Source organism: Rhinoraja longicauda, chromosome 6 (genome assembly GCF_053455715.1).
Source record: "Rhinoraja longicauda isolate Sanriku21f chromosome 6, sRhiLon1.1, whole genome shotgun sequence".
Lineage (NCBI taxonomy): Eukaryota > Metazoa > Chordata > Chondrichthyes > Rajiformes > Arhynchobatidae > Rhinoraja > Rhinoraja longicauda.
Window position 1 is genome coordinate 75,252,349 of NC_135958.1, and position 26,060 is coordinate 75,278,408.

A 26,060-nucleotide genomic window follows, 5' to 3' on the forward strand; every position below is an offset into this window, starting at 1 on the left:
CAGGAGAATGAGGGGTGATCTTATAGAGGTGCATAAAATCATGAGAGGAATAGATCGGATAGATGCACAGTCTCTTGCCCTGAGTAGGTGAATCGAGGACTTGAGGACACAGAAGGGGAAAAGATTTAATAGGAATCTGAGGGGTACTTTTCCACACAAAGGGTGGTGGGTATATGGAACCAGCTGACAGAGGAGGTAGTTGAGGCTGGGACTATCCCAATGTTTAAGAAACAGTTCGACAGGTACATGGATAGGACTGGTTTGGAGGGTTGTGGACCAAATGCAGGCAGGTGGGACTAATGTGGCTGGGACATGTTTGCCGGTGTGGGCAAGTTGGGCCGAAGGGCCTGTTTCCACGCTGTATCACTTTATGACTCTATGAAATGACAGTAACTATTTGGTATCTGTATACATGTCAGAGGATGCAAAAGATGTCCCATAACTAATGGAGAATGGAGACAACAGAGATGGGGAAAAAAGGATCACTGGGGAGAAAGTGGCTACAGTTTTCCTTTGGAATGCATTGAAAGAAGATGCAGAGACTGAAAATGTCTGATCTTTCAAAGTTCCCAAATTCCAGAAAGGTCCCCAAAAAATGGAATATTCCTTTGCAATATTATTCAAAAAAGGAGAGAGAGGAGAATGTTGAAATCTATTAAGGAAGTGGTAATATACCACTTTCCATGAGTTGGTGAAGAATTTTCGAGGAAGTTTTCAGGTTGCCTTTGGAACTTATAAAATAGCATATAAAAATAATGTAAGTTTTCACTGCATGAGCGCCAGTGGCTATATTTCTCCCAATATACTTAACAACCGTTGATTCTCAGTTTTTGAAACATAATTACTACTTTATGATGTTTTTGATCCTTAGGCGCAAATTACACCATTATTTGAAGTACGTCTCGAGCTCACTGAATCTGATATTGATTATCGTCCAACATTGGGAATAGGCAGTGAATTCTATTTGCTCATGGAAACTTTGATGAATGATATCTATAAACTTGTAGGTCTCGTGCCACGTTTGGCAAAACATAGTTTCCGGAAGAAGTATCAGGTGAGACCATAAAATAGTCAAATCCTGTTCTTGATCTTCAACCTTAGAGTACTGAAAGATGATTTTATTTATTGATGTTAATGTAATGTAAAAAAGTTACATTTCTGAAAATATTAATGATGTAAGTACGTAACTTTTTTAGTGATCTACCTAATATGAACCAGCTTATCTAAGCCCAAAAACAATTACTTCAAGGACAATCACCTGTGATCCTTCTAAACTCCAATAATAAAAATAACATGAAAATCTGTGTTGTTGATAGTGAAGAGTGTAGTCCTTGGATACAGAATGATATTAATCTGCTGAAAAGTTGGGCAGAGAAATGGCACAAAAAAATAAGACACAAAAAGCTGGAGTAACTCAGCGGGACTGGCAGCACCTCTAGAGAGAAGGAATGGGTGACGTTTCGAGTCGAGATGTCACCCATTCCTTCTCTCCAGAGATGCTGCCTGTCCCGCTGAGATACTCCAGATTTTTGTGTCTATCCTCGATTTAAAACTTTTCTGTGCGAGCTTCCAGTAGCCTTCAATTCTCTGTTATCCAAAAATGTATGTACCTCCCCATTAAATACTTCAAATAATCTGGGCTTCAGAAGCATCTGTCATGACAATTCCAGAGAATCATCAACCTCTGCGAAAAAACCCCCATATGCTTTGCACCTCCACTTTAACTAACATGTTCCTTATCTTGTACCAATGTTCTCGAATTCAAAACTCTCCCACAGGAATGGAATGGATAAAAGAGTCAATGGGAATGTGAAAAGGGAATTGGTGCGCAAACATTTTATTTCATCTCTTTGTATGTGCATGTGTGTGATCACATTTTTTATATTGGTCTCATAGGATTCTCATGATTAAGTGGGAAAGCTAAAAAGGACTTTTCCATTTCCTGTGAGATTAGCCATCTTATTAAAATTTACCTTCCTGGCTTGGTATCGAACATGTAACACATGAGAGCCAAGATTTCATGAAGCCATTTCATACTTAAAGGATGAATCCAAAGATGGGAATTGGAGAAGTTAGATGCCTTTCACATCATAGTTCCACTAAATCCAGATAATAGGAACTGCAGTCTCATTTAAGGATAGCATTCTTGCTCTTAAATGCCCTCAGGTGACCAACCAGAAATTAGTATATTGATTGGAATTAAAGTCGCTTGAGCTCATGGTGGTTTCTCGTAAGGTTTTTGTTTGCCGCTTATCCCAGCTGTTTCCGTTTCTAGTAAAATCAGGGCTATTGTAATACTTGAGATTTATTATGAACACATTTTCTTTTGTTAAAACTAATATATTCACCTTGAACAAGGATTTCTGACATGTATCACTTTGCTTTGGTTTTGTTTATTCATATAGTATAAGGGCAGTTAATATTTCATCTGTTAGAATAGCAAAATATATTATTTTTCTTTGACCGTAGATAGATCTGGAAGAGATGGCAGACTTGTCAGAAATGCGAGAAGAAGTAATGTCTCAGGTGATAAATGTTATGAAGCAAGCTGAAGAATACGAGGACTCTTTCGATGATTATTCATATTTATGGGTGGATGATCGCAATGAATTTCTGGAAGAATTTCTAATATATGGCCGTGTGCTCACACAGGAGGAGATAGAGTCTTACGGTGAAGGGGGTGTTCCTCCAACTCCACCTACTCTTCAACAGTTTAAAGATCAGGTAATTTCATGTTACATCTTTCTAAATAGGAATTAGTGTGGAATCTACAATGTTCGCAACAGTTTTACATCAGGGCCAGGGTCTAAGAGCTTGAAGAGAAATGTTAAGTTTTTGTTTGGTGTTTTCACATATATTGAATATAATGATAATCTGCAGAATGTGACCTCATTTTCACACATGCCCAGATGAGATGGCAAGATAAAATATTACAAATGCCAAAGACCTTTGCTCCATATTTCCTAAGCCTCCTATATCATCCACCCCTCATTTTTAGGGCTTGAGTACTAAGATATAGGGAGAGGTTGGACAGACTGGGACTTTATTCCTTGCAATTTAGGAAACTGAGAGGGTGATATTATAGAGGTGTATAAAATCAAGTGAGCATAGATAGGGTGAGTACACAATCCTTTTCCCACGGTTTAGTTTTGTTTAGTTGGAGATACTGTGCGGAAACAGGCCCTTCAGCCCACTGAGTCCGCACCGACCAGCGATCCTCGCACATTAACACAATCCTACACTAGGGACAATTTTTACATGTAAACCAAGCCAATTAACCTACAAACCTGGACATCTTTGGACTTGGAGGTTGGAGAATCGAGAACTGGAGGCCATAGGTTTAAGGTGAGAGGGGAAAGAGAGGAACCTGATGAGAAACTTTTTCACACAGGGTGAAAAACAGGCTGTTGGAGGGAGTAGTTGAGGCAGGTACAATAACAACAATTAAAGACTTTTACATTCATAGGAAATGTTTAGAGGGATATGGGTCACCGTGGGCAAATGGGACTAGCATAGATGGACATTTTGGTTTGCATGGATGAGTTGGGCCGAGGGCCCTGCTGATTTGCTCAGTGACGACAGCTTTATTATGATAAAGTCCATGAAATGCATATCAACGTGTCAATGGGAAAGAGGCAGAATGGAGTTGAAATAATTAACCATATGGTATTGAGTTGGAAATCAAGTTTGCCTTAGACCCTGTGCTCTGTGTGCAATGGGTGTTTTCTCTGCTTTGGAGGGCAACAGGCTGTTAAAATTATTGACCAGAAAAAGAATGCTTTGAAAAACCCAAACAATATGACTTATTTGTTTGTATAAAAAGCTTCCAACCACTTGTTTGTCATCATTAAAATGCAATCTAAATATCAATGATTGCTTTAAGTTACTGGATGTCTTGCAATGCTCTCAGCTGATCGCAGAACTCAAGCCATTTGTTTCTTTCGCCTGGAACTCTACATTTGCTATTTGGGTATCTGGATTTGGAAAATAATAAGAGAAATCGGATTACTGTGCCAACCTTGCTGAAGCAAGTTTCCATGAAATAATAGATGTCTCACTTGGGATTGTTGGCAACCAATTTCCTGTTCCCGGTCAAAGTTATATTTATTTACAACTAAATTCCCTATTTTTCACAATTTTTAAAAAACTCATGAAAGCAACATTTACAACTCCACTCTTTAGCCAAAACAACAAACTCTACACAAACTCAGTTCCTGATAAACCTGCAATTAGTGATTTAAAAAAAAAATAGCAGCTTAATAGTTTCTTTCTTGTGGTCAAGTTAGGTTTACTGTGCGTAACACATTGCAGCAGATGCATAAACATGACTGAATATAAAGTCACTGGTACGAAAGGATTGATGTATTTTTCCAGCGTGCCAGATAATTTATATAAATCTGAAATTTTCAGATTGATAAGCAGCGATAAAGTATGAATTTGTACAAATTACAACTCAAAATTATCCAATTTGTTGACTAACCGATTTAAAATATAGTATTTACTTTTAATCGATGCATTTAATTTATATTTTGGAATGTATACTATATATAGAAAGATACTTATGAATACATGTTATTCATTATCTTTAGATTGACTCCTACGAAATATTATATGAAGAGGTATTAAAATTTGAGACTGTAAAGTTAATAGCTCCTTGGTTTAAAATTGATTGCAGACCTTTCAGGCAGGCTCTTCTAAACCTCATAAAACGCTGGAGTCTTTTATTCAAACAATACCTTATTGACCATGTAACCGACAGGTAATACCATGTAACAAATTTAACTTTATGGATAGTTCAATAACGTAAATAACATGATTCATTTATGTATGTGGTAGTAAATGTTATTTTATTTAAGTCTAAATAATTTGTGGTATTTTAGGCACTGTAAACAAATGGGGATACATTACAACAGTCAATGGGCCATAACCGGTTGGCCTAATTCTTCTACCAAAAATTGGCCCTTTAGGACTCTCAAAGTCAGAATTTAACTGTAATTCAGTTATCCTCACCTTCACTATCCAAAACTTCAGTAATTATTTCAGGGACTCTAGTGGTGCCCTAGAGACCAACCATGAAACCACTGTATTGTGAAAAGTTTCATAACTAGTAAAGCTCTGTCCTCATTTTACCTGTAGGAAAAGCTGAAAAGGAGTTTTAATAGTTTTTTTAAATGTATTTACCATTCAGATAGATTTCAAAACCATGAATATTGAAGTAAGTAACATAAAAATTAAATTTGTAAAACATTCAAGAAAGGATAAAAAAAAATTAGAAACATTAAACTCAAGTGAAGACTAAAGTGAAGTCTAAAGGTAAATGCTCTAAGAAGTGACTGTCTCCCAGGCTAACATCCCTACACTGAAGCCCTAAATACACTCATTTGGTTCTATTGGAAACGCCATGTCTTATACAATACATGCCTTATTTCAGATTTCTGAAACATTCACACTATTTTGAGCTCTGGTGGACAAGAGAAAAGATTCAAGAATGTGCTTGAAACCACCTTGGGGGGGAAAAAATGCAACATCCCATTGACTCTTAGCAATCCCTCTTCCATCGCCACTAAAATGGAGTAGAAGCATTTCAAATGGTATTGAGATCCTTAAGTCTACATTGGGAACACAGAGAAACCCAGTATATGCAATAGAATCAATGCATTACTTTACAAACTGCATCCATCCCAACTGAAAGGCACATCCTGCTCCACCTGTGAAAGAGTCTGCTGATAGTATACTGGCGTCATCAGTCATCTCAGAACCCACAGAACTGGTGGTATCATAGATTTCAAGAGACTGTCTATGAAATGTGGAATAATTAACCATCCAAACTGCAACCATTTTACAATCATCATTTTTTTATGTAACACAAACCACCTCCTTTAGCTTTTCAGTGAGACTGATGCCAAATCAGGAGCAATTTTTTGCTGTTTACAGAAAATGAATGAACTCATTTTCAATTTCATGCATTAGATATGAATTTCCTCCGATTTTGCAGAATTTCTGTTGCTTGAACAGAATAAATAACATTTTGCAACCCATTAATTGAACAGACATCTTTCCTTCTAATTTTTGCCTCACATACATATTATATCAACTAGTCTTTGGTCTGTTTTGCTTTCTAAGACTAAGTATCAGGCTTCATAAAAATGTATTCTCTTCAACTTTCTTCCAAAGCCTCTGGCTGCTTTTCAAAAGCCCTTAACATTTTGTATAAACTGTTGATTACCACAAACTGATTTAATCAGGTGTAAGGGGACTAACTACCACTGATCCCCAAAGTCAATTGTGATCGCTAGACATTTTCTTATTATTTTGTAGTTACACTAGTAACCTCATGTGGGCAACACATTACATAGATTTACACTTCGAATAGCTGAAGGATCTTTAAATAACTGCAGTCAATAAGCAGTGTGGTATCTTATTCTAGGGAGTATTTTGTTAAAGACTGTCAAATTTGATGAGGAAGACCATTGGAAGGAAAAATAAGGTTAAACATTTTTATACTGATTCGTAATAAAAGATAAAATGCTTGTGAAAAGTGGGATTTGCTGTTTAAATGGTATGGTTGCACTGTAACATCAATGACCAGACATTTTTGGAATTATGATTTCTGGTTTAGAAGCAAGCACTCAGAAGGAAACCTGTAAAGAGACCTTCCTCACATGAATTCTTACTCTTACAAATAGCGTGTTGTTCCTGGATAGTCCAGGAAATTTTGTTTACTATTTGCTTTCACTTGATGAATTAGGCCACTGGTTCCATGTTTTAATAATTAAAACATGTACATTTTACTTTCTAACTTTTTACTCATTCACTCAAAAGGACATTCAAAAGGACCGACACTGTAATTACTATTTGCAACTGACTTAGATTGATTTAAATTTTAAATTTTAATTTAGTAGCTATTTTATGGTATCAACAGTGAATTTAGTAAAAAAAATCTAATTCAAACATCTGTGCATTTGGTTTTCAAGTTTGAATACTTTGGAGGCTTTTATCATGGAGACAAATGGTGAACTGTCAAAACCAGTGAAAGAAGGGGATTTGAAGGCCCTTATACAAGTAATGGGATATTTAAAAAAAGTAAAAGAGAGACAAGTGAGAACTGATAACATGTTTGAACCTTTGAAGCAAACAATTGAACTGTTAAAGACCTATAATGTGGATATGCCGGAGGAAGTTCACCAACAGTTGCATGTAAGAAGTAAACGTTTGATTTATAAATATCATAAATATTATAAATATATCTTTTGTCATTTGTTCATAAATGAATTCAAAGTCATTCCTAACGATTTCATTATTAACTGGCTACGGTGAATTACCCCTTGCTATTGATTAATGGCAAAAGCAACAGAGAAGTTGATAGCATGTGTGAGACAGACTGAGTAGCGGGGTTGCAGAAAAATAAGGAAGGAAATTAGGACTAATTAGACATTGTTTCCCGTAAGCTAGTAAAGACCCACCTACCACCCTTTGTGTAAAAATAATGGCTCTCAGATTCCTATTAAATCTTCCCCCATCCCCCACCTTAAACCCATGCCCTCTGGTTCTTGATTCCCCTACTCTGGGTAAAAAAAACTGTGTTTACCCCACCTACTCCTATCATAATCTTGTAGACCTGTATAAGATTACTTCTCATCCTCCTAGGTGGGGTATTCCAAGGAATAAAGTTCTAACTGGCTCAACCTATCCTTATACCTCAAGACCTCAAGCCCTCAAGTCCTGGCAACATCCTCGTAAATCTTTCCTGAACTCTTTCCAGCCTAACAACATCTTTCCTATAACAGGGTGACCAAAACTGAACATAATACTCTAAGTGTGGCCTCACTCACCAATGTCTTGTACAACTGTAACATGACCTCCGAACTTCTATACTCTGACTGAAGGCAATACTCTGACTGATGAAGGCTCTAGTGGATGCTAGAAACAAACATAAGAGAGTAAGGCACATGGGACCACAACTACTCCCCTCCAAGACACCCACAAACCTAACTTGGAATTACTTCACTTTTCCTTCATCATTACTGTGTTTTAAGTCCTCGAACCCCATGCCCCAAAATACTAGACTACCTATATCAGAAGGACTGCAGCAATTCAAGAAGATTGCTCATCGTTAGATTTTCGAGGGCAATTATGAACATGCAAATAATTTTCCCCTTGCTAGTAAAGCCCATGTCCATTTAAAAATGAATGATAAACATGGGTTGAGTGAAATATAAGTTCAAAATGCACAATAAATTCAACATAATTCTGGCATGTGCTGCCTGCCTGAGGCAATGGTGGTGGCACAACATTTAAGAAAAAATAAATTATCACCAAGGCGTAGAAGACTTACGAATTGTATGTAAATGGAACCAACATAGATAAGTACAATTGCTGGCATGAACTTTATGAGGCAAAGATCCTGTTTCTATGCTGTTCGTCACTATGACTGAAAGACTCTTTTGTTATATTCTATGTCTCTAATTTGTTGCAATTCTGCTTTCCATTTAAACCTGTAAGTTATTTTCAAAGAAAATTGTGAGACATTAATGATATTTGATATGATAGTAGAAATATATATATATTTATATATATATGTATATCTTATGTTTAGGATCTTCCAGAACAATGGAACAATACAAAGAAGATTTCTGTTATTTGTAAGCATGCCGTATCACCTTTACAAGCCAATGAAGTTAATGTCATTAGAAGGAAATGTCTACGATTTGAGGTAAGACTTGCCTGAAAGAAATTTTGTCACCATCTGCAAAAAGGTTTATTGCTGATAAAATGATGTTCCTTTGTCCGATTATTTTATCTGTGATAAACAAAATATCTATTAATCTTCATGGGAACACTGAAAAAGAGTGAAGTGGACAAATGGTAGCAGACCACATAAAAATAATAATAGGATTGGGAAGAGTCAACATCAATTTATGAAAAGCAAAAGATGTTTGACAACTCTATAAATGTTTTCAGTGATGATAGCCAGAAGAACAGATTAGGGCATGGACGACTCTAGGGAATGTGGTGTACTTATCTATGCCTCTCTCCTATTTAGTGGACTAAGAATTAAGAATTTCACAAATATTATGTAGAGGATTCTAATGTTTTAATCTTTGCATCACTTTGCAAATACAACTCAGTGAAACACGAGCAGGCCATTCAACCTCTCGAAACTTTCCCAGCATTCAATTAGGTTTCATCTCAGCTTCTCAACTATTTCTTTCCACCTTTTTTTCACAACCCTTGATACACTTGCACACCAAAATGCTTGCTGGCTTCAGTTTTTAAATATTCAATTGACCTGGTTTGAACAAATTTTGGGAGGAGAGAGTACCAGTTGTCCTTTCCACTTTATGTGATGAAGATCTTTCTGATATCATCCCTGAATGATCTAGCCCTAAACTGGATATTGTGCTCTTTGATCTACTCCTTGCCAGAATAAATAGTTTCAAGCTATTATATGGAAGATAGATGTCTACATGCTAAATGTTTTTGTGTCTTACTTTGTCTGCATCTTCTGGTGTGGAGACAAATTAATCTTGTTATTGATCATTACCGAATCTTTTAGTCCAATATGATTCGGCTCTAGCTTAATTGTTCTGTGTCCCATTTTATCTGCTGAGATTCTAAAATATTAATAGGAATGAGGGGAAAACTTTGGTATTTAATCCATGATTTGGAATTTACTTTAAAGCCTTCATTTACTTTTATGGTTTGCAAGTAGAATTTACTTGAAAAATTATTTCACTTCCTATATTATTTTTTTCTGCAGATTAACCAACATGGTTTCAGACAAAAATTCAAAGCAAAGGCACCTTTCAAGTTTGACACTCCAAATCCATATAAAGTTTTGGATAAGGTAATAATTTCTAATTTTGTTTTATGGCTTGAAATTGTTCTGCATCATTGGATTCTTCCTCAATAATAGCAGAGAGATTGTCAGAAAATACTGAACTCAACATTGACGCTGTCTGTCAGTTCTCTGCTCATCTATTCATGCTTGCTCCATCAGCTCTATAGCAGCTCTATAGAAATTTGTAATTGATGAAGTTATATTTTCCCAGAGCCATTTCCTTACCCATCTCAGTTTTCAGAGCTTACCTTGAAATTGTTTTCTTCCAGGTATTTTGTTCCTGTGCCGTTCTTCTTTGTTTACGATACGACAGATATGATAGGACTTTATTTATCCCAGGAGGGAAATTGGTCTGCCAAAAGTCATAAAACGCAACAAGATACATGAAACTTGAAATTAAAGTGACGAGTGGAAAATCCAGGATTGGGGATGTGCAAAGATTGGGGGGGGGCTTAGGTGGGGGGTGGAGGGAGGAGTCAGTCTACCACACGACGGAATGGGGAGGAGTTGTACAGTTTGATAGCCACAGAGAAAAAGGATCTCCTGTGGCGTTCTGTGCTGCATCTTGGTGGAACCAGTCTGTTGCTGAAGGTGCTCCTCAGGTTGACCATTGTGTTATGGAGGGGGTGAGCTGTATTGTCTAAGGTACAGTTTGAGGAGCATCCTCCCCTCCAAGACAACCTCCAATGAATCCAACTCCACTCCCAAGATGGAACCAACCTTCCAGATGAGCTTGTTGATTCTGTTGGTGTCCGCAGCCTTTAACTTTCATACTTGATTTTGTGCCCTTTATTTATTTCCTTGTTCTAGTTTAAGAAATACTGTCGCAAAAGTGAAGGTTGTCATTTTTAAAAGTTAATGTTTTTCCATATTTCTTTATAGGCTCAAAAGAAAATTCTTGTGATGGAAGATGAACTGGCAGCACTGTCACAATCAGCTGCTCTATTTGAAGTTACAGTTCCTGATTGCAAACAGCTGAAATCTTGCCGCAAAGAAATTGTTTTGTTGAAGGACCTGTGGGATATGATTATTCTTGTAAGATGTGCATCATTTATCTTAAGATCTGAAATTTTAATCATTTTGATTTAGTTTGAGTGGATTCATATTTTGAAATTAGACAATTAGGGGAAGAACTTGTCAATGTTTCTAACAAGGGTTAGTTGTGACGAGGTATGGCATGTGTCCAATTTCTGTCTGTGTTTGTTAAGGTAAGTTCACATTATAAAGCTGTATCTTATAGTTGGAGCTCGTCTCCATGTTCTCAAGAACAGTTAAGCATTGTGTTATGTGCTAGCCATACCAGCAATGTCCATATCTTGAAAATTAATATTAAGAAATGTTGTCTTCCTCTGCCATTTTCTTATAGCATTGCAAATATTGTCCCTTCAAGTGCTTACCTAAATCCAGTTGGAAGATCCTGATTATCTTTCATTCCAACACCCTTGCAGGCGGTGAATTCTAGATTATAATCACACTGCATAACTAGCTTTTCTTATAACTTTTGTCCCACTAAAAAGAATCTGAGCACCATGGTATTTGAATTACCTACTAAAGAGGAATGCTTTATTCTATTCTATCTCAACCAGTTATGATTTTGTATATCTCTGTGAAATCCCCTTTCGTGGAATCATGGAAAATGTATTATCTCCCAGATTGACTTCCACTTGCCAATTTTGTGCACGATTGATGATTCCATTAATATTTATCTGCATTCTAAAGCTTTCTGCCTTGCTGTGAATCAAACAACCAAATTTTGTATTATCTGCAAGCCTTTTTATCATGCCATCTCCATTTAAATCTGAATCATTAATGAATCCCAAGTATTGTGTCCTGTGGAACCCCACTAGAGCATCCTTCTAGTTGCAAAACATAATAAATTTACAATATTTTACAAATAGTCTCTACTTTGCAGGTTAGCTTAACAATTGAAGATTGGAAGACGACCAAATGGAAAAACATTAGTGTGGAGAATATGGATTCTGATTGCAAGAAATTTGTTAAAGACATAAGAGCAATGGATAAAGAAATAAGGGCATGGGATGCTTATTCTGGATTAGACAATTTAATTAAGAATACCATGACTTCACTGAAAGCTGTAAGCGAATTGCAGAACCCAGCTATAAGAGATCGTCACTGGCAACAACTTATGCAAGCAACTAAGGTACTAAAGGGGAATTTTTTGTAACCTTTAGCATAAGTACAAAAAGTTGATTCTTGTTTACAGCATGCAATTTATAATTTCAACTCAGAACCCACTGTTGATTAGATCAATTGTTAGTCTCAAATTTGCCATCGTAGGTTTGTTTCTATATAGTACTGAGCAAAGTAATTTCATAGTAAAACAGCAAACATGGTCTGAAAAGTGGTATTCAACACACATCTGATTTTCTTGTATTTTGACTGTTCTTTTTGCCGTTCACATGCTATCTTTCTACCATAATATGTGGCACTTTTGATAAGCTCTGCTACTTTATCAGCTCTTTTATTTCCCTATTGCTTCATTTTCATTATGCATGTCAAATCTCTTGACACGTTCATCACTCAACAGGACCGTCTGAGGATCACAGCCCCCCCCCCCCCCCCACACCCTCTTTCACCAGTATTGTGCCAAGAGATGCATTTGATAACTGATGAAAGGGTACACTTCTTGGTTTAATTTGATGTTCCTTTGGCAAGCCGAAGCAAAAGCACTCGCAGTTTGCACGTTTTGAATTTTGATAACATTAAAATTATATATGTTAAAATCAAATTCCATTAAGCGATGAGATGAGCAATTTTGGGCAGACTTGTGGTAACCAGTATTCTCTGTGTACCATTCTAAGAGATTGTTACAGACCATTAACCATCCCTATATGTGGCGACCTCCAAATGTCCGTCAGGATTGACAGGTTCTATTTTGATGAATGATCATTTCTCATCAATTGTACTGTCCATTCCTCCATTCTGTGATGATTGTGTTAACACTGATTACCACATCTGTTTTTCAGGTGCATTGATAACTCTTATTGCTACAGTTTACTGCTCCGAACCCCGAGTTAGAAAATTTGACATGGACCAAATGCAGTTTTGGAAAGCATTTTGTGAAATATCTCTGATTTGTTCACAAATCCAATTTTGAGTTATCAGATGCCTGACATTGTCCCATTATTATTCTGATGTATATTTTGTCTTTGACCTCCTGCAGTGTTTCAATAAAGTTCAACGTAAGCTTGGGGAACAACAGCTTGTGCTCTAACAAGATGTATTAAATCGTTCCGAAAAACACCAAGTTCAACCATTGAACTTTTCCATGGTGAACATTTCCATAATTTTCTGTTTTGATTTAAATCCTTTTGTAGTTTCCAATATTTCTGCTTCTTCCTTTTATGCCTCCTTGAGATAGATCTATTGATTTTTCACTGATCCTATTATCATCAGCTTTCTCTGTTTCTCTGTTATAATTTCTGTGGTCATTTAATCACTTCTCCTTTCCATTTTAACACAGATATTTTTGATCCATTTTTCCCATTAACGGTGTACGCTTAATCTTAATTTTTTTTAAATTGTTAACTTTTCTCATCAAATGAAAGTTTGTGAAACTGAGACATTAGCTTGATTTTTCTCTCCATAGAACCTGTCCTGTCTGCTGTGCATTTCAAGCATTTTCTGATTTTATTTCAGCTTTGGAAACTCATCGCCATTTCCTTCACATACATTCCATTAGTATACCAGACAGCCGACTTGTCAAATTGTAAATGGAACTCCCCTTTTAACTGTTTTTCAAGTACATTTATAACTGCACAAAAGATTGTTTCAGGACTCTCTAGTTTGCTCTTGGCAATCATTGATCCATATCAAAAGGCCTTATTGTGCAATGATAAAATAACCTCCTTTTCTGATAGACTTTCCAGTTCTATTTTGATGAATGATTATTTCCTTTTGTCGCAGAAAACAAATATGTGTTTTAATTTAAAAGCAGGTTAAGGTTCTGTCTATATATTCCTTATTTTTATTATTTCAAAGAATTCCTTACTATTATAAAGTCATCTGAGAAATTAGCATGTATTTTAGAATGTTAGTATATTTGCAGAGGTCGCCTCGGGTTCATGATCTTATTTACAATTTCCATATGGATAAACCTTATCATCTGTCCATTTTTTTGGAACTGTTGCTATCAATGTGAAGTTAAGCTATATTGCACTAGAAGTTCCAAGCTCTACTGAGTGAGATGATCTCGAATGGTAGAACACAATGCAATTGTTTAATTTATCGCCAGCACAGCCTACTAAATGAGAACATCTTTCATGGTTCCCATTTCTATTTTATGTGTAGTCTCATTGAAAAACTGTATTGAAAGGTTCAGCTGTGATGAGTCACAAAACACTATAGTCACTGGCATTCATAATCTCTACCTGCATGTTTGGAAAGGTCATTTAAGTGAGAGTACCTGCAGTTGGATGATTTAAAGAAAGGAGGAAATACATTTTTGAAAGAAAGATAAAATTGATTTTCTATGTGTGGAGAAATTAGAAAATTATAGTTTATTTCCTTTTCTTGTTCTCGCAGGTCAATTTTGTAATGTCAGATGAAACAACTCTTGCAGACTTATTGAGTCTGCAGTTGCACAACTTTGAAGATGAAGTGCGCAATATTGTTGACAAATCTGTGAAGGAGTCTGGAATGGAGAAGGTAATGGGTTCACTTTTTAAAAAAAAAGATAAACAGGAACACTTGTGACTTTCAAGTATCGATAGTTAGACTAAAGGATAGATTTTTAGAGATTTGGACACTTTCACAGAACCTGAGAGCCAACGTCCTTTAGTTTTGAAATGTACCCCATAATTAAAATTTTACAGTGGGAATGCAGATATATAAATGATATATATGTGTAATTTAATAGTCCATGAAAAAAATCTTGTGATTCAGTTACCCAGGCTCTATTTGAAGGCTAGTGAAAGGGAACCAAGATGAAACAGTCACAATGTAAAAATTGCCATTTTACTGCGCCATTTTCAGTAAAACTTTATCATTGAGTCACTGGAATCTTCCCTTATGTTTGAATACTTGGGATCGAATATAGAAAAACTTCCATCTATCTTAGTTCTCCCTCTCCTGGAACAAGCAAGCCCCACTGGAAAATTAGGAACACAATTCCCCTCATATTTTATTGCTCAGTTATTTACACTGTGCACAGTGAAGTTAATATTTGTGTATATTTGAAGGAACATTAAACATCAAAATTGCGAGTAAAAAAGATCACCATCAAATTGTAAATTATTTAAAGAAGTACATTTTCTATTTTACAGGTATTGATTCAACTGGATAACATTTGGAGTGTTCTGGAATTCGAACATGACCTCCACCCCCGGACAGGAATTATGTTGTTGAAAGGAAGTGACGAACTTGTAGAGACATTGGAGGATAATCAAGTTCAATTACAGAACCTGATATCTTCTAAATATATTGCATATTTCCTTAAACAAGTCTCCAGCTGGCAGCATAAGTTATCCACTGCTGACTCTGTCATTTCCATTTGGTTTGAAGTGCAGAGAACTTGGGTGCACCTTGAGAGTATATTTATAGGTTCTGAAGACATCCGTATTCAGTTGCCTGAGGATTCCAAGCGTTTTGAGAACATTGATATTGATTTTAAAGTAAGTTGGCCTCATGGCTAAAAACATAAAAACAGTCAGGCTTTGTTGAAATCCTTGATCATCCTTTTCCTTATCATAGCCAGCCTGAGGTTGCATAGAAGTGAAGAAATTAAAAAAGAAGCATAGATGGAGGTTATATATGCAAGAGTGTTAAAACAGAGCCAAATGAATAATCAATGTTTCTTTCAAATAAAAATTCAATAAACTTTGGAAATGGTAACTTGGCTTTAACATTCCTGGGTCAGTGCCTTAGCATATTCAAAAATGAGAAATATAGAATGTGATCAATTTACTCAAACAAAGCATTTTGATGCAGGATTTGCTATAACTGCAATGTTTGACAGAATTTACTCAAAAATTAACTAAAAATTCCAAACCACACTCCCCTACAGCCACCCATATGTCAACATCGAAATTCCTCACAAATGTTGGACGTTTCATTGATTGTTATTTATACAGTCATACAGCATGGAAACAGGCCAACTTGCCCACACCGGCCAACATGTTGCATTGTCACTAGTCCCACCAGCCTGCATTTGGCCCATTTCTCTCCAAACCTGTGCTATCCATGTACCTGTCTAATTGTCTCTTAAACGTTGCAATAGTCCCTGCCTCTATTACCTCCTCTGACAGCTTATTCCATACACCCACCACCCTTTGTGTGAAAAAGTTACCCTCTCAGATTCCTATTGAATCTTTCCCCCTTCACCTTAACCCTGTGTATTGCTATTTATGTAAATTATATAATCTTAATTTTTCATTTTGTCAGTTATATGTTCTCTTATCTAATACAATAGGTTTATGTTTCATATGTGTATTGATATAATTAATGCAGAAATATAATTAACTCTCCTATGAAGTATTTTTCATTGCCATTATTTTTCATTTTCATTATGAAATATTAAACATTGCCAAAAATGGGTGATTTCTTAGAGCCATAATTTGTACATTATGATTGGAAACTAATTTTGGCATCTTCCAAAACTGTTTGTGGACTTCATGGAGCATTATTAACCCATGTTGCTTTCAATTCAGGTAGCACACTAAATTTGTGTTGCTTTCTCACTATGCGTGCAATGCTGCAAACTCCACTCTTTATTGTATGCCTAGTTTTCAGAATGCTTGGTGCAATTTAAAGCCAGTAAATGTCTCTTAACGGAAAAATGTACTGTGACTACATGAGGTGTCGTGAACTTACAACTGAACTTCACCTCAAAGACGCTTAAGAATGGCCTAACATTTGCTAGATGTCATTTATTATGTAGTTTTCCAAAACTGCATAGAAAGCTTTTACTGAAGAAGAGAGGTGTCCTTTTTCTGGAAGGCCCTGGAAGCCTTTTAGACATACATGTAGAAGTCAGTGGGAGGAAATAATTGTGGAGATTAATGCGAGGAGTGAAGCAATTGCAATCTGCATACAAGGCTGCAAAAATTGCAATGACCTTAAACATTTTAAGTGCTATATTTTACCAAATACATCACTAGTCACAGACATTAATGAATGCACTACTTTCTACTCCCTATTGTATTAAACCATCAATCACGTTTCTTTCACTTTGGGAATGAAGGATTGTGGATGACAATGAAATTTTAATGTATAAAATTGACAGGATATATTATTCATATGGCCACATAGTTATTTGCAAACCATATATCAAAAATGTTGCAGATAATTAATGGAATATTTTCCAACTTAGCAGCGTTGAAATCATAGATACACGCCTTTCGGCTCATTGAATCCATGCCTCCTGTTAACCACTCATTTACGCTAATTCCATTTTTATTCTCTCCACGTTGTCATCAGTTCTCCCCAGATTCCCCGACTCACCTACACACTAGGGGAAATTTACATTAGCTAATTAATCTACCAAACCACACGTCTTTGGATGTGGGAGGAAACACACACGTCCTCAAGCTTCATGTAGACAGCACTTGAGATCAGGATTGAACCCAGGCTTCTGGCATCGCAGGGCAATGGATCTACTAATTGTGCTACTATACTCCCCAGTTCATAGCAAATACTCCAGATTTCCGCCACTTTTGATGACATGGAATAAAACATGCTTGTTTTCTGCATTTATGAAGTGATGTACAGCAATTAATGTTTGAATAACATTTCTACTAGATAGATAAATGTTAATTTTTTACTCGGCAGGAGGTCATGGCAGATGCAATAAAAACTCCAAATGTTGTCGAAGCAACAAATAAACCTGGTTTGTGTGATAAATTGGAAGAAATACAGGGACGGTTAGTGATTAAATTATTTTCATATTTTGTATTAATTAAACATTTTCTTTTGTTTTTTGTAACTTCTAGACAGAACAACTTAGTACATTTAGTTTTCCAGTTTTATTAATTGTTTCAAATGTAACTCAAGGAATTAATCGGCATGATAGATAAACACTTTAAAGATTAACACGTGGTTAAATGACTGGTATGGGATTTCCATTTAATGAGATTTGTGACCCATACTAGGATAGGTTCCACCTAAACTGGGTGGGGGAACAGTGTCAGAACAAAATAGGATTGCGATAAAGGTTGTAGTGAGAACAGCTGAAATGTGGATACATAGAGAACTGGACTGCAATAAAATATTGCCGAATTTAGAAAGGAAAGACAAAGAGGAGGATGTGAGATAACTGAATTTGCAACAACTTGACCACAGTAGAATAAAATGACATAACTAATATTAAAAGAGAGACAGAATTGTGACAAAGAATAAGAAGAGAATGATTGCTTTAAATGGCTATTTGATGAATGGAATAGAAGTAGAAGAACCATGAATGAGTAAAACGAAATTGAATAATAGGGGACGAATTCAATAATCCCACAATAAACTGAAAGAAGAGTTAGAAAGAGGAGAAAATGGAATGCATTCTTCTTATTTTCTTTCTTAACCGATGCGCAAAGAATATCACTGGAACGAGAGCAACTAAGAAAAGTAGACTCTGAAACATTTAAACAATAATGATCATAACATAAATCGAGACTAGATGTAATGTTAAACATGTGTACATTTTTGTCACGTTCAGATAGCACCTTGCAGTTCTGGTCTCCATATTACTCATTAGATATGGAAGGATTGAGAAATTGTAAAACATTTGCGAGAAAGTTGAAACAGAAAAAGAAGTGATTGATAGTTACCTTTTGAGTAGAAGTGGAGATTGGGTAAAAATGTAACTTGCAGGTCAGTAAAATTGTGGCAGATGTTTGCTTTATTACATTCTTAAAATTTGCTCAAATATTGGCCCACCAGTATATTTTGCACGTGGTGCAAGTGAGCATAAATTAATTTCAAACCTGTTTTTGGACATCAATGCTGCATGTCCAAGAGATGCTTATAAATCCAGTGAGGATTTAGGAGTTATTACTTTACCCAAAACATGATTAAGAAATTAATTGCATAACAATAAGTAGTTGAGCTAATTGATCGCAGAGGTAATTAAAATGATACTAAACAAGCAGATTGTGGGAAGAAGGATTGGAAGTTTTATGAAGGAGATTGGGCAAATGTTGTAGTGGAATGTAAACACCTACATTGACCAATTAGACCGAATGAGCTGTTTTGTTGTTTTAGATTTGATATTACACTTAAGTGTTTCTGCTTTTTATATAATTCTTTTATATTCTGTGATTTCACTCCAGTTTGACACTTTGTGAAAAAGCCTTGGCAGAATATCTTGAGACAAAGAGACTAGCTTTTCCAAGATTCTACTTTGTCTCTTCTGCAGACTTGCTCGATATATTATCTAATGGTAACAATCCTGTAGAGGTGAGATATGTAACTTTCCATATTGCACTCTATTCATGATATCATAATCCTGATAGATTCCTGTATAGCATACAACCCTACAATTGCAACTACCATTTCCTGTAGATTTAGATTTAGATTTAGAGATACAGCGCAGAAACAGGCCCTTCGGCCCACCGCCCGCCCAGCGATCCCCGCACACTAACACTGTCCTACACCCACCAGGGACAATTTTTGCATTTGCCCAGCCAATTAACCTACAAACCTGTACGTCTTTGGAGTATGGGAGGAAACCAAAGATCTCGGAGAAAACCCACGCAGGTCACGGGGAGAACATACAAACTCCGTACAGACGGCGCCCGTAGTCAGGATCGAACCTGAGTCTCCTGCGCTGCATTCGCTGTAAGGCAGCAACTCTACCGCTGCGCCACCGTACCGCCCTACACCTGTACACTGTTATAATGTCACTCACTAACTTTATAGCTCAATTACTTTTCCACATTTTGAAATAAAACCACATGAATTACCTGTTAGTCCCAAATCATACTTGCGATTCGGATGGGATTATTTATATACCATACTCTGTAGGGATTGCAGATGCTTGATGCACAGATGCTACATCTAAAAGAAGTGGGATGAAGGATATTTAGAACGTTATTATCACGGAGTATATATATACCTGCACTTCTAATCATCACATTGATGATCAAAATATCTTTTCATGAGAAAATAAAATTATTATGGTCATTAATATTCCTTCATATCCTAGGTGAGCCAACATTTGGCAAAATTATTTGATAGTATGGCTAAACTGAAGTTCCAAATGGATGCTGATAACAATGTGATGAAAATTGGAATTGGCATGTATAGTAAAGAAGATGAATATATGCCTTTTGATGAACCATGTGATTGCACTGGTCAGGTCAGTGTCAATACATTTGCTATAATGTAATGATCACTTAGTAAGGTGGAAAAATGCGATTATCTCTTTTATGTTCTACTTCAACAACTCATTTTCTCTCTCTCTCTCCCCCTCACTCTCTCTCTCTCCCTCTCCCCTCTCTCTCTCCCCCCCTCTCTCTCTCCCATCACTCCCTCTCACTCTCTCCCTCGCTCTCTCTCTCTCCCCCTTTTCTCTCTCCCCGTTTCTATCTCCCCATCTCTCTCTCCCTCTCTCCCCTCTCTCTCACTCTCTCTCTCTCTCTCCCATCTCTCTCCCCCTCTCCCTCTCCCCCTCCCTCTCTCTCTCTCCCCTCTCTCTCTCCCCTCTCTCTCTCCCCTCTTTCTTCCCCCTCCCTCTCTTCCTCACTCTCTCTCCCTCGATCTCTCTATTTCCCCCTCTCTCCCCACTCCCTCTGTCCTCCCTCCCTCTCTCTCCCCCTCCCTCTCTCTCCCCCTCTCGCTCCCCTTCTCTCTCTCTCTCTCTCTCTCTCTCTCTCTCTCTCTCTCTCTCTCTCTCTCTCTCTCTCTCTCTCTCTCCCCCTCTCTCTTTCTCTCTCCCTCTCTCTCTCTCTCCCCCTCTCTCTCTCCCCTCTCTCTCTCCCCCTCTCCCCTCTCTCTCTCTCCCCTCTTTCTCCCCCTCTTTCTCTCCCCCTCTCTATTCCCCTCTCTCTCTCTCCCTCTCTCTCTTTCCCGCTCTCTCCTCCTCCCTCTCTCTCCCCCTCTCTCTCTCTCTCTCTCCCTCTCCCCCTAGAGGCTGTTTGGCCTACTGAGGACTGTCAGCGCTCTCTTTTATTTCAGATTTCTACCAATGGTGTTTTAGGTTGCAAAGTTCCAGATTATTTTGTTGTCCTCTCCTCTCATTCATCTCATTTTTTTTCATCTTCTCCAGATGGAAAAGATGTGTTTACTAAGCCTTACTCTCCACCCTATCATAGACAATCCATTTGTTATCTCACCATTTTCCCATCACTGCAACTTAAAATGTTGTTTTTTTTTAACATTTCCTACCTCAAGTGAAAGGCCATTGACCTGAAGCATTATATTTTCTTCACTTTCTGCTGATATTGCATGAGCTACTGAGTATTACTAGCATTTTCTGTTTCTTTTTAAAGTTCTAATATGTGCAATTTTCAACAAATTTTCTGCTGAATTTCTTTGCATTTCAGTAGTAACCACAGTTTAAATTAACCTAATTCCCTGTGAGAAGCTAGTTATGAAAGGCTCTGGTAAAGGAATATAATTTATTTAGTTAATTACATTTGTCCCTAATTCAATTTGCTCTCAGTGTATGTTTTCTGTATGTTTTGTGGACAGGTTGAAGTTTGGTTAAATCGGCTGTTGGACAGAATGCGTGCCACATTACGCCAAGAAATTGCTGAAGCTATAATGGCTTATGAAGAAAAGCCCAGAGAGCAATGGATATTTGAATACCCTGCACAGGTAATTTTAGGAACAAGTGTCTAAAATGAGGTAATTATGAGGGTTAAAAGGACCATAGGAGGACTATCCACATTGTGGTTCCTGGAGTCTTTCTGACTGCCAATCTTGTTATTATCAGTTGAATCAGTACCATTGTAACTGCAAGGAAAAGATTCATGACTTGGGTGGATGAACACTAAAAGGAACAGATGGGAATTAAGAGCTCAAAAGTATTAATAATCCAAATGCCATGACTACTTTACATATGGCAGCCTGCCTTCTGGAACCAATGCCATAAACTCTTACTTAATGGATCTGGCAATGGGCGATTCTTCCTTTAATTTAGTTTTAAAATTCCGATTAGAGATCTAAGTGCGCCATGTACATACTGTACAGGCTCATACTTGTTTATAATGAAACCCTCATCTAGCCAGAAAATGTACACTTGAAATTGCATTAAGTACCATTTGAAGTTGGGAAGTACACCTGCTCTATCTATATGCCTCAAATGTTGCATACTTGCTTAATAGCAGGGCATAACATTGCTCCTTGCTATTTCCTTCAGGACTTAATTAACAGATTATCACTGATATAAATACTTGTAGAAGACTATGAGAGTCAGCAAGTCATGATGCAGCTTTATAGGATTTTGGTTAAGCTGCATTTCGAGTATCGCATGCAGTTCTGGTTGCCTCATTACAGGTAGGGCGTGGAGGATTTAGAAAGGGTGCAAGGGAGGTTTACCAGAATGACGCATTATTCGAGGGTATTAGCAATAAGGAAAGGATGGACAGACTTGGATTGTTTTCTCTCGAACGCCAGAGGTTGTGGGAAGACCGGTTAGAAGTATATAAAATTATGAGAGGCATAGATAGGGTAAACAGTCAGAATGTATTTCCCAAGATGCAAATATCAAATCGTAGAGGCATAGCTTGAAAGCGAGAGGGCCAAAACTTAAAGGAGATGTGTGGGGCAATTTTTTTACACAGAGAGTGATGAGTAACTGGACTATGCTGCCAGAGGTGGTAGTGGAGACAGATATAATAGTGGCATTTTGGAGATTTTTGGATAGGCACATGGATATGCAGGGAATGGAGGGATAGGGTTTATGTGCAGGCAAGTAAGAGTTGGTCTTGGCATCATGTTCAGCACAGATATTGTGGGCCAAAAGTCCTGTTGCTATGCTGTAGTGTTCTATGTTATCCAATGTTCATATTGTTACAATTCTTGTTTCAGGTTGCTCTGACTGGTACACAAATTATTTGGAATGGTGAAGTTAGCAGTACATTTGCAAAATTGGAAGAAGGTTATGAAAATGCCATGAAAGACTATCTGAAAAAACAGGTTTGTTAATGAAATATATTTTACTTATATTAGTATCTATGCGCTAAAACTCTTGTTTGTTTGTTTGTTCCTGAACTACAGCCAAAACGGTACACGATAGCGTGACAATTTTAGGCCCACCTTGGTGCTAATGGAAGAAGTTTCATTGAAATCGGTGTTATATTTTTAACGTTATTCACATTTTAAAGTTTAAATCTATCTCCTGGGGAAGGAGGGAGGTGGAGGGGGGGGGGGGAGGAGGGAGGATAAGGGGGGTTGAGGGGGATGGAGTGGGGGGGAGGAGAGGGTGCTGCACCAATGCAGGAGAGGTTTGAGCCCAACGGGTTCACTTGGTCTAGTTATTAATGAAATTCTGACATTTTTTGGCAAATCAAGTGATGATCTGAGAGTCAAGTTAGACTATGGTGAACAAATCAGTCAAACTTTTCTTTTACTTAAACTAGTGCAAGCTACTTCTTCAGGGACAATATTGTAAAACACAGTTTCTGTTAGTTCTTTTTGCTGAAGGCCATTGATAAAATCAGAGATAACAAACCCTATTATAACATTAACAACCGTAAGAAAACAATGGAACTATATCACCCACATCATAGAATTATATATTTTTAGGTGTCATTTCAAACTCCTTGTCACATTTTGTGGTAGGATGTTATAAGAAAACCGTAAACATCTAACAAACCTGCACCTCCACCTTGGGAACATTCTCTGACCTGAAAAAGCTTCATGTTTAGAATTGTTAGATTATCATATAAGCAACATTGCTTGCACCCTTCCTTGTTTTATTTCTTGCTGTATTTCTATATGCCAAAAGCATGCATCTGTGCACACATCTTTTTTTTGCGCAAACAATTTGACTGTTCTTACAGCGTTGTTCATCTTTCCATGATGATAGTGTGGTGACTACAGCACCTTCTCTCTTGTTTTCTTTTTCTGAGTAATTGCCAAATTGATGGCAAGCTCAGCTGCTGTGGTATCTATCTGTTCCATTCCCAACATGCAGTTCAATGGTTCAGAGAACTTTACATGGAATTTCATGTCATCAACCAAGTCAGCATTGTAATAATTCTGAAAGTCTGGGCTTTGTAAAAGCAGAATTTTGCTTCTTCCACTCCAGGATAAGGATGTGGAAAGTTACTGCTAATATTGCTCGGTCAACTGTGGTAACTAAACTTCAAAATCAATCTATTGCTTGCAAAGTACTTGCAGGAAGAAGGAGATGTTATAAAAATCAGTTGTAATATTTTATCTGAAAGACAATCTCTTTAATAATGCAACTGTGCTCATTTGTGCTCTGAATATTTAGTTGTCATCATTAACCTGTCGATGATCTGTAAAGCTACACCGTTTTCCAGTATCATGCAAGTTCATTTAAATGTTTATTAATATTTTAGGTGTAAGTTATTGATTCTTTTTTTTATGTTAGGCTTATCAGTAAACTGATTGTAAACTTGTGTTCGAGATTCACGTTTCATTTTACTTCTTCAGCAATTTTAATATTTTTAAAAATCCATAATTTCATCATTTTTGTGAATGGAACTTGAAAAATTGCAAGCATCTTTGGAAAAGTCTATTAATGTTTGAAAATTAAAATAATTGCAGATGCTAGAAACCTGTAATAAAAACAAGATGTTGGAAACACTCGGAAGGTCAAGCATCATCTGCAGATAAAAATTGAAATCTTCAGATGGTTCTGATGAAGAGTCTTTGACTTGAAACATTAACTGTACTTTTTGTACAGATGATGCCTGAGCTGCTGTATTTCCTGTATTTTCTATTTTTATTACACTTTGAGCCAATTTTGCTAATGTATTTGATTATTAATTTGGCTCATTAGTGATCCTAATTTTATCTTTATGTACAAGCCAGGTTGGTCAACTGAATGCACTTATCACATTACTGGTTGGCAGCTTGTCAACAGGAGACAGGCAAAAGATCATGACAATTTGCACTGTAGAGGTGCATGCTCGAGATGTTGTAAACAAAATGATTGTAACAAAGGTGGGTAATACTGGGTTTCTTTCCATCATTTTTGCATTCATTACTTGTTCATGGAAAAATGACATAATTCCAGTTTGCAGTGATTATGGTGATTTCAAAAGTCAAATAATGGAGGTGATTCTAGAGTCACAAGAGACTGCAGATGATGCAATCTTCAGCAAAAAACAGAGTCTGGCTCCAAGTGCTGGAGTAATACAGCGGGTCAGGCAGCATCTCTGGAAAACATGGAAAGATGGAAAAGAGATAGGAAGGGGGCAATGTCTGGCAAGTGATAGGTGGATACAGGGGGAGGGGGGGTTGATTGGTAGTTGTCAAAGGTCAGAGGTGAAAAGAAGACAAATGGCTGTAAGATAAGGAGAGGAGTGAAATGTAAAGCATGGGGAAGGGATCAGGATAATGGGAGAAAGGTATGGGAGATGGATAAAAATGAGATTTACAGCTGCTTTAAACAGAGCTAGCAAAAGTTGCATTTGAGTAATTTAAATGGTTACTTACAAATAATCAAAGTCAATTTCATCAAATGGGAGTGATATCAAATCTAAAATTAATCATCAATCAGGCGAAACATATTGAGAACAGAACAATAAAACTATTTTTTTGTGAGATGTGGGATTGTTTTGCAGGTGGACAATATCCAAGTATTTGCTTGGCAATCTCAGCTGAGACATCGCTGGGATGATGAGAAGAACCACTGCTTTGCTAATATTTGTGATGCTCAATTCGGATATTGCTACGAGTATTTAGGCAACACTCCTCGATTGGTCATTACTCCACTTACAGATAGGTATGAAAACTTTCTCTTGTTTGCTTCCAAAATATACAAATAACTTAATACAGGAAAATAAATAGTAGCTGTAACAGGCACATCATTTTGGAGTCCACCAAAAATGGTGGGTCAGGCAAACCAGGCAGAGGATTGCATACCAGTTGGTACTTAAGAAATGTTCCAGGACTTCCTGGTCACCGAAAGAGAAACTACAATTCATCTTATTTGGTTATCACCAGAGAAAGTTATGGTTATACAGCCATAAAAGATTGGTGTAAAGGTGAAACAAAGTTGTGCGGTTCTGAAAGGGGGACATTAAAACGGTGCTGCAGGAGCGGCCCAGTTCAAATCTGTGTGATGCCCAGT

At 37.0% G+C, this 26,060-nt stretch overlaps 1 protein-coding gene across 1 annotated transcript in view; it reads left to right on the forward strand.

Annotated features, from left to right (window-relative positions):
• Positions 1-26,060, forward strand: part of LOC144594604 (dynein axonemal heavy chain 17-like) — a 119,060-nt gene that overhangs the window by 16,602 nt on the left and 76,398 nt on the right. Inside the window, exons 8-24 of the mRNA XM_078401359.1 lie at positions 872-1,054; positions 2,470-2,724; positions 4,590-4,759; positions 6,975-7,197; positions 8,597-8,713; positions 9,761-9,847; positions 10,724-10,876; positions 11,754-12,002; positions 14,387-14,509; positions 15,127-15,474; positions 17,633-17,721; positions 19,120-19,246; positions 19,995-20,147; positions 21,482-21,607; positions 22,823-22,930; positions 24,797-24,928; positions 25,552-25,712. Of these exons, the coding sequence (XP_078257485.1) occupies positions 872-1,054; positions 2,470-2,724; positions 4,590-4,759; positions 6,975-7,197; positions 8,597-8,713; positions 9,761-9,847; positions 10,724-10,876; positions 11,754-12,002; positions 14,387-14,509; positions 15,127-15,474; positions 17,633-17,721; positions 19,120-19,246; positions 19,995-20,147; positions 21,482-21,607; positions 22,823-22,930; positions 24,797-24,928; positions 25,552-25,712 (2,804 nt within the window). The remainder of the gene's footprint in view (positions 1-871; positions 1,055-2,469; positions 2,725-4,589; positions 4,760-6,974; positions 7,198-8,596; positions 8,714-9,760; positions 9,848-10,723; positions 10,877-11,753; positions 12,003-14,386; positions 14,510-15,126; positions 15,475-17,632; positions 17,722-19,119; positions 19,247-19,994; positions 20,148-21,481; positions 21,608-22,822; positions 22,931-24,796; positions 24,929-25,551; positions 25,713-26,060) is intronic.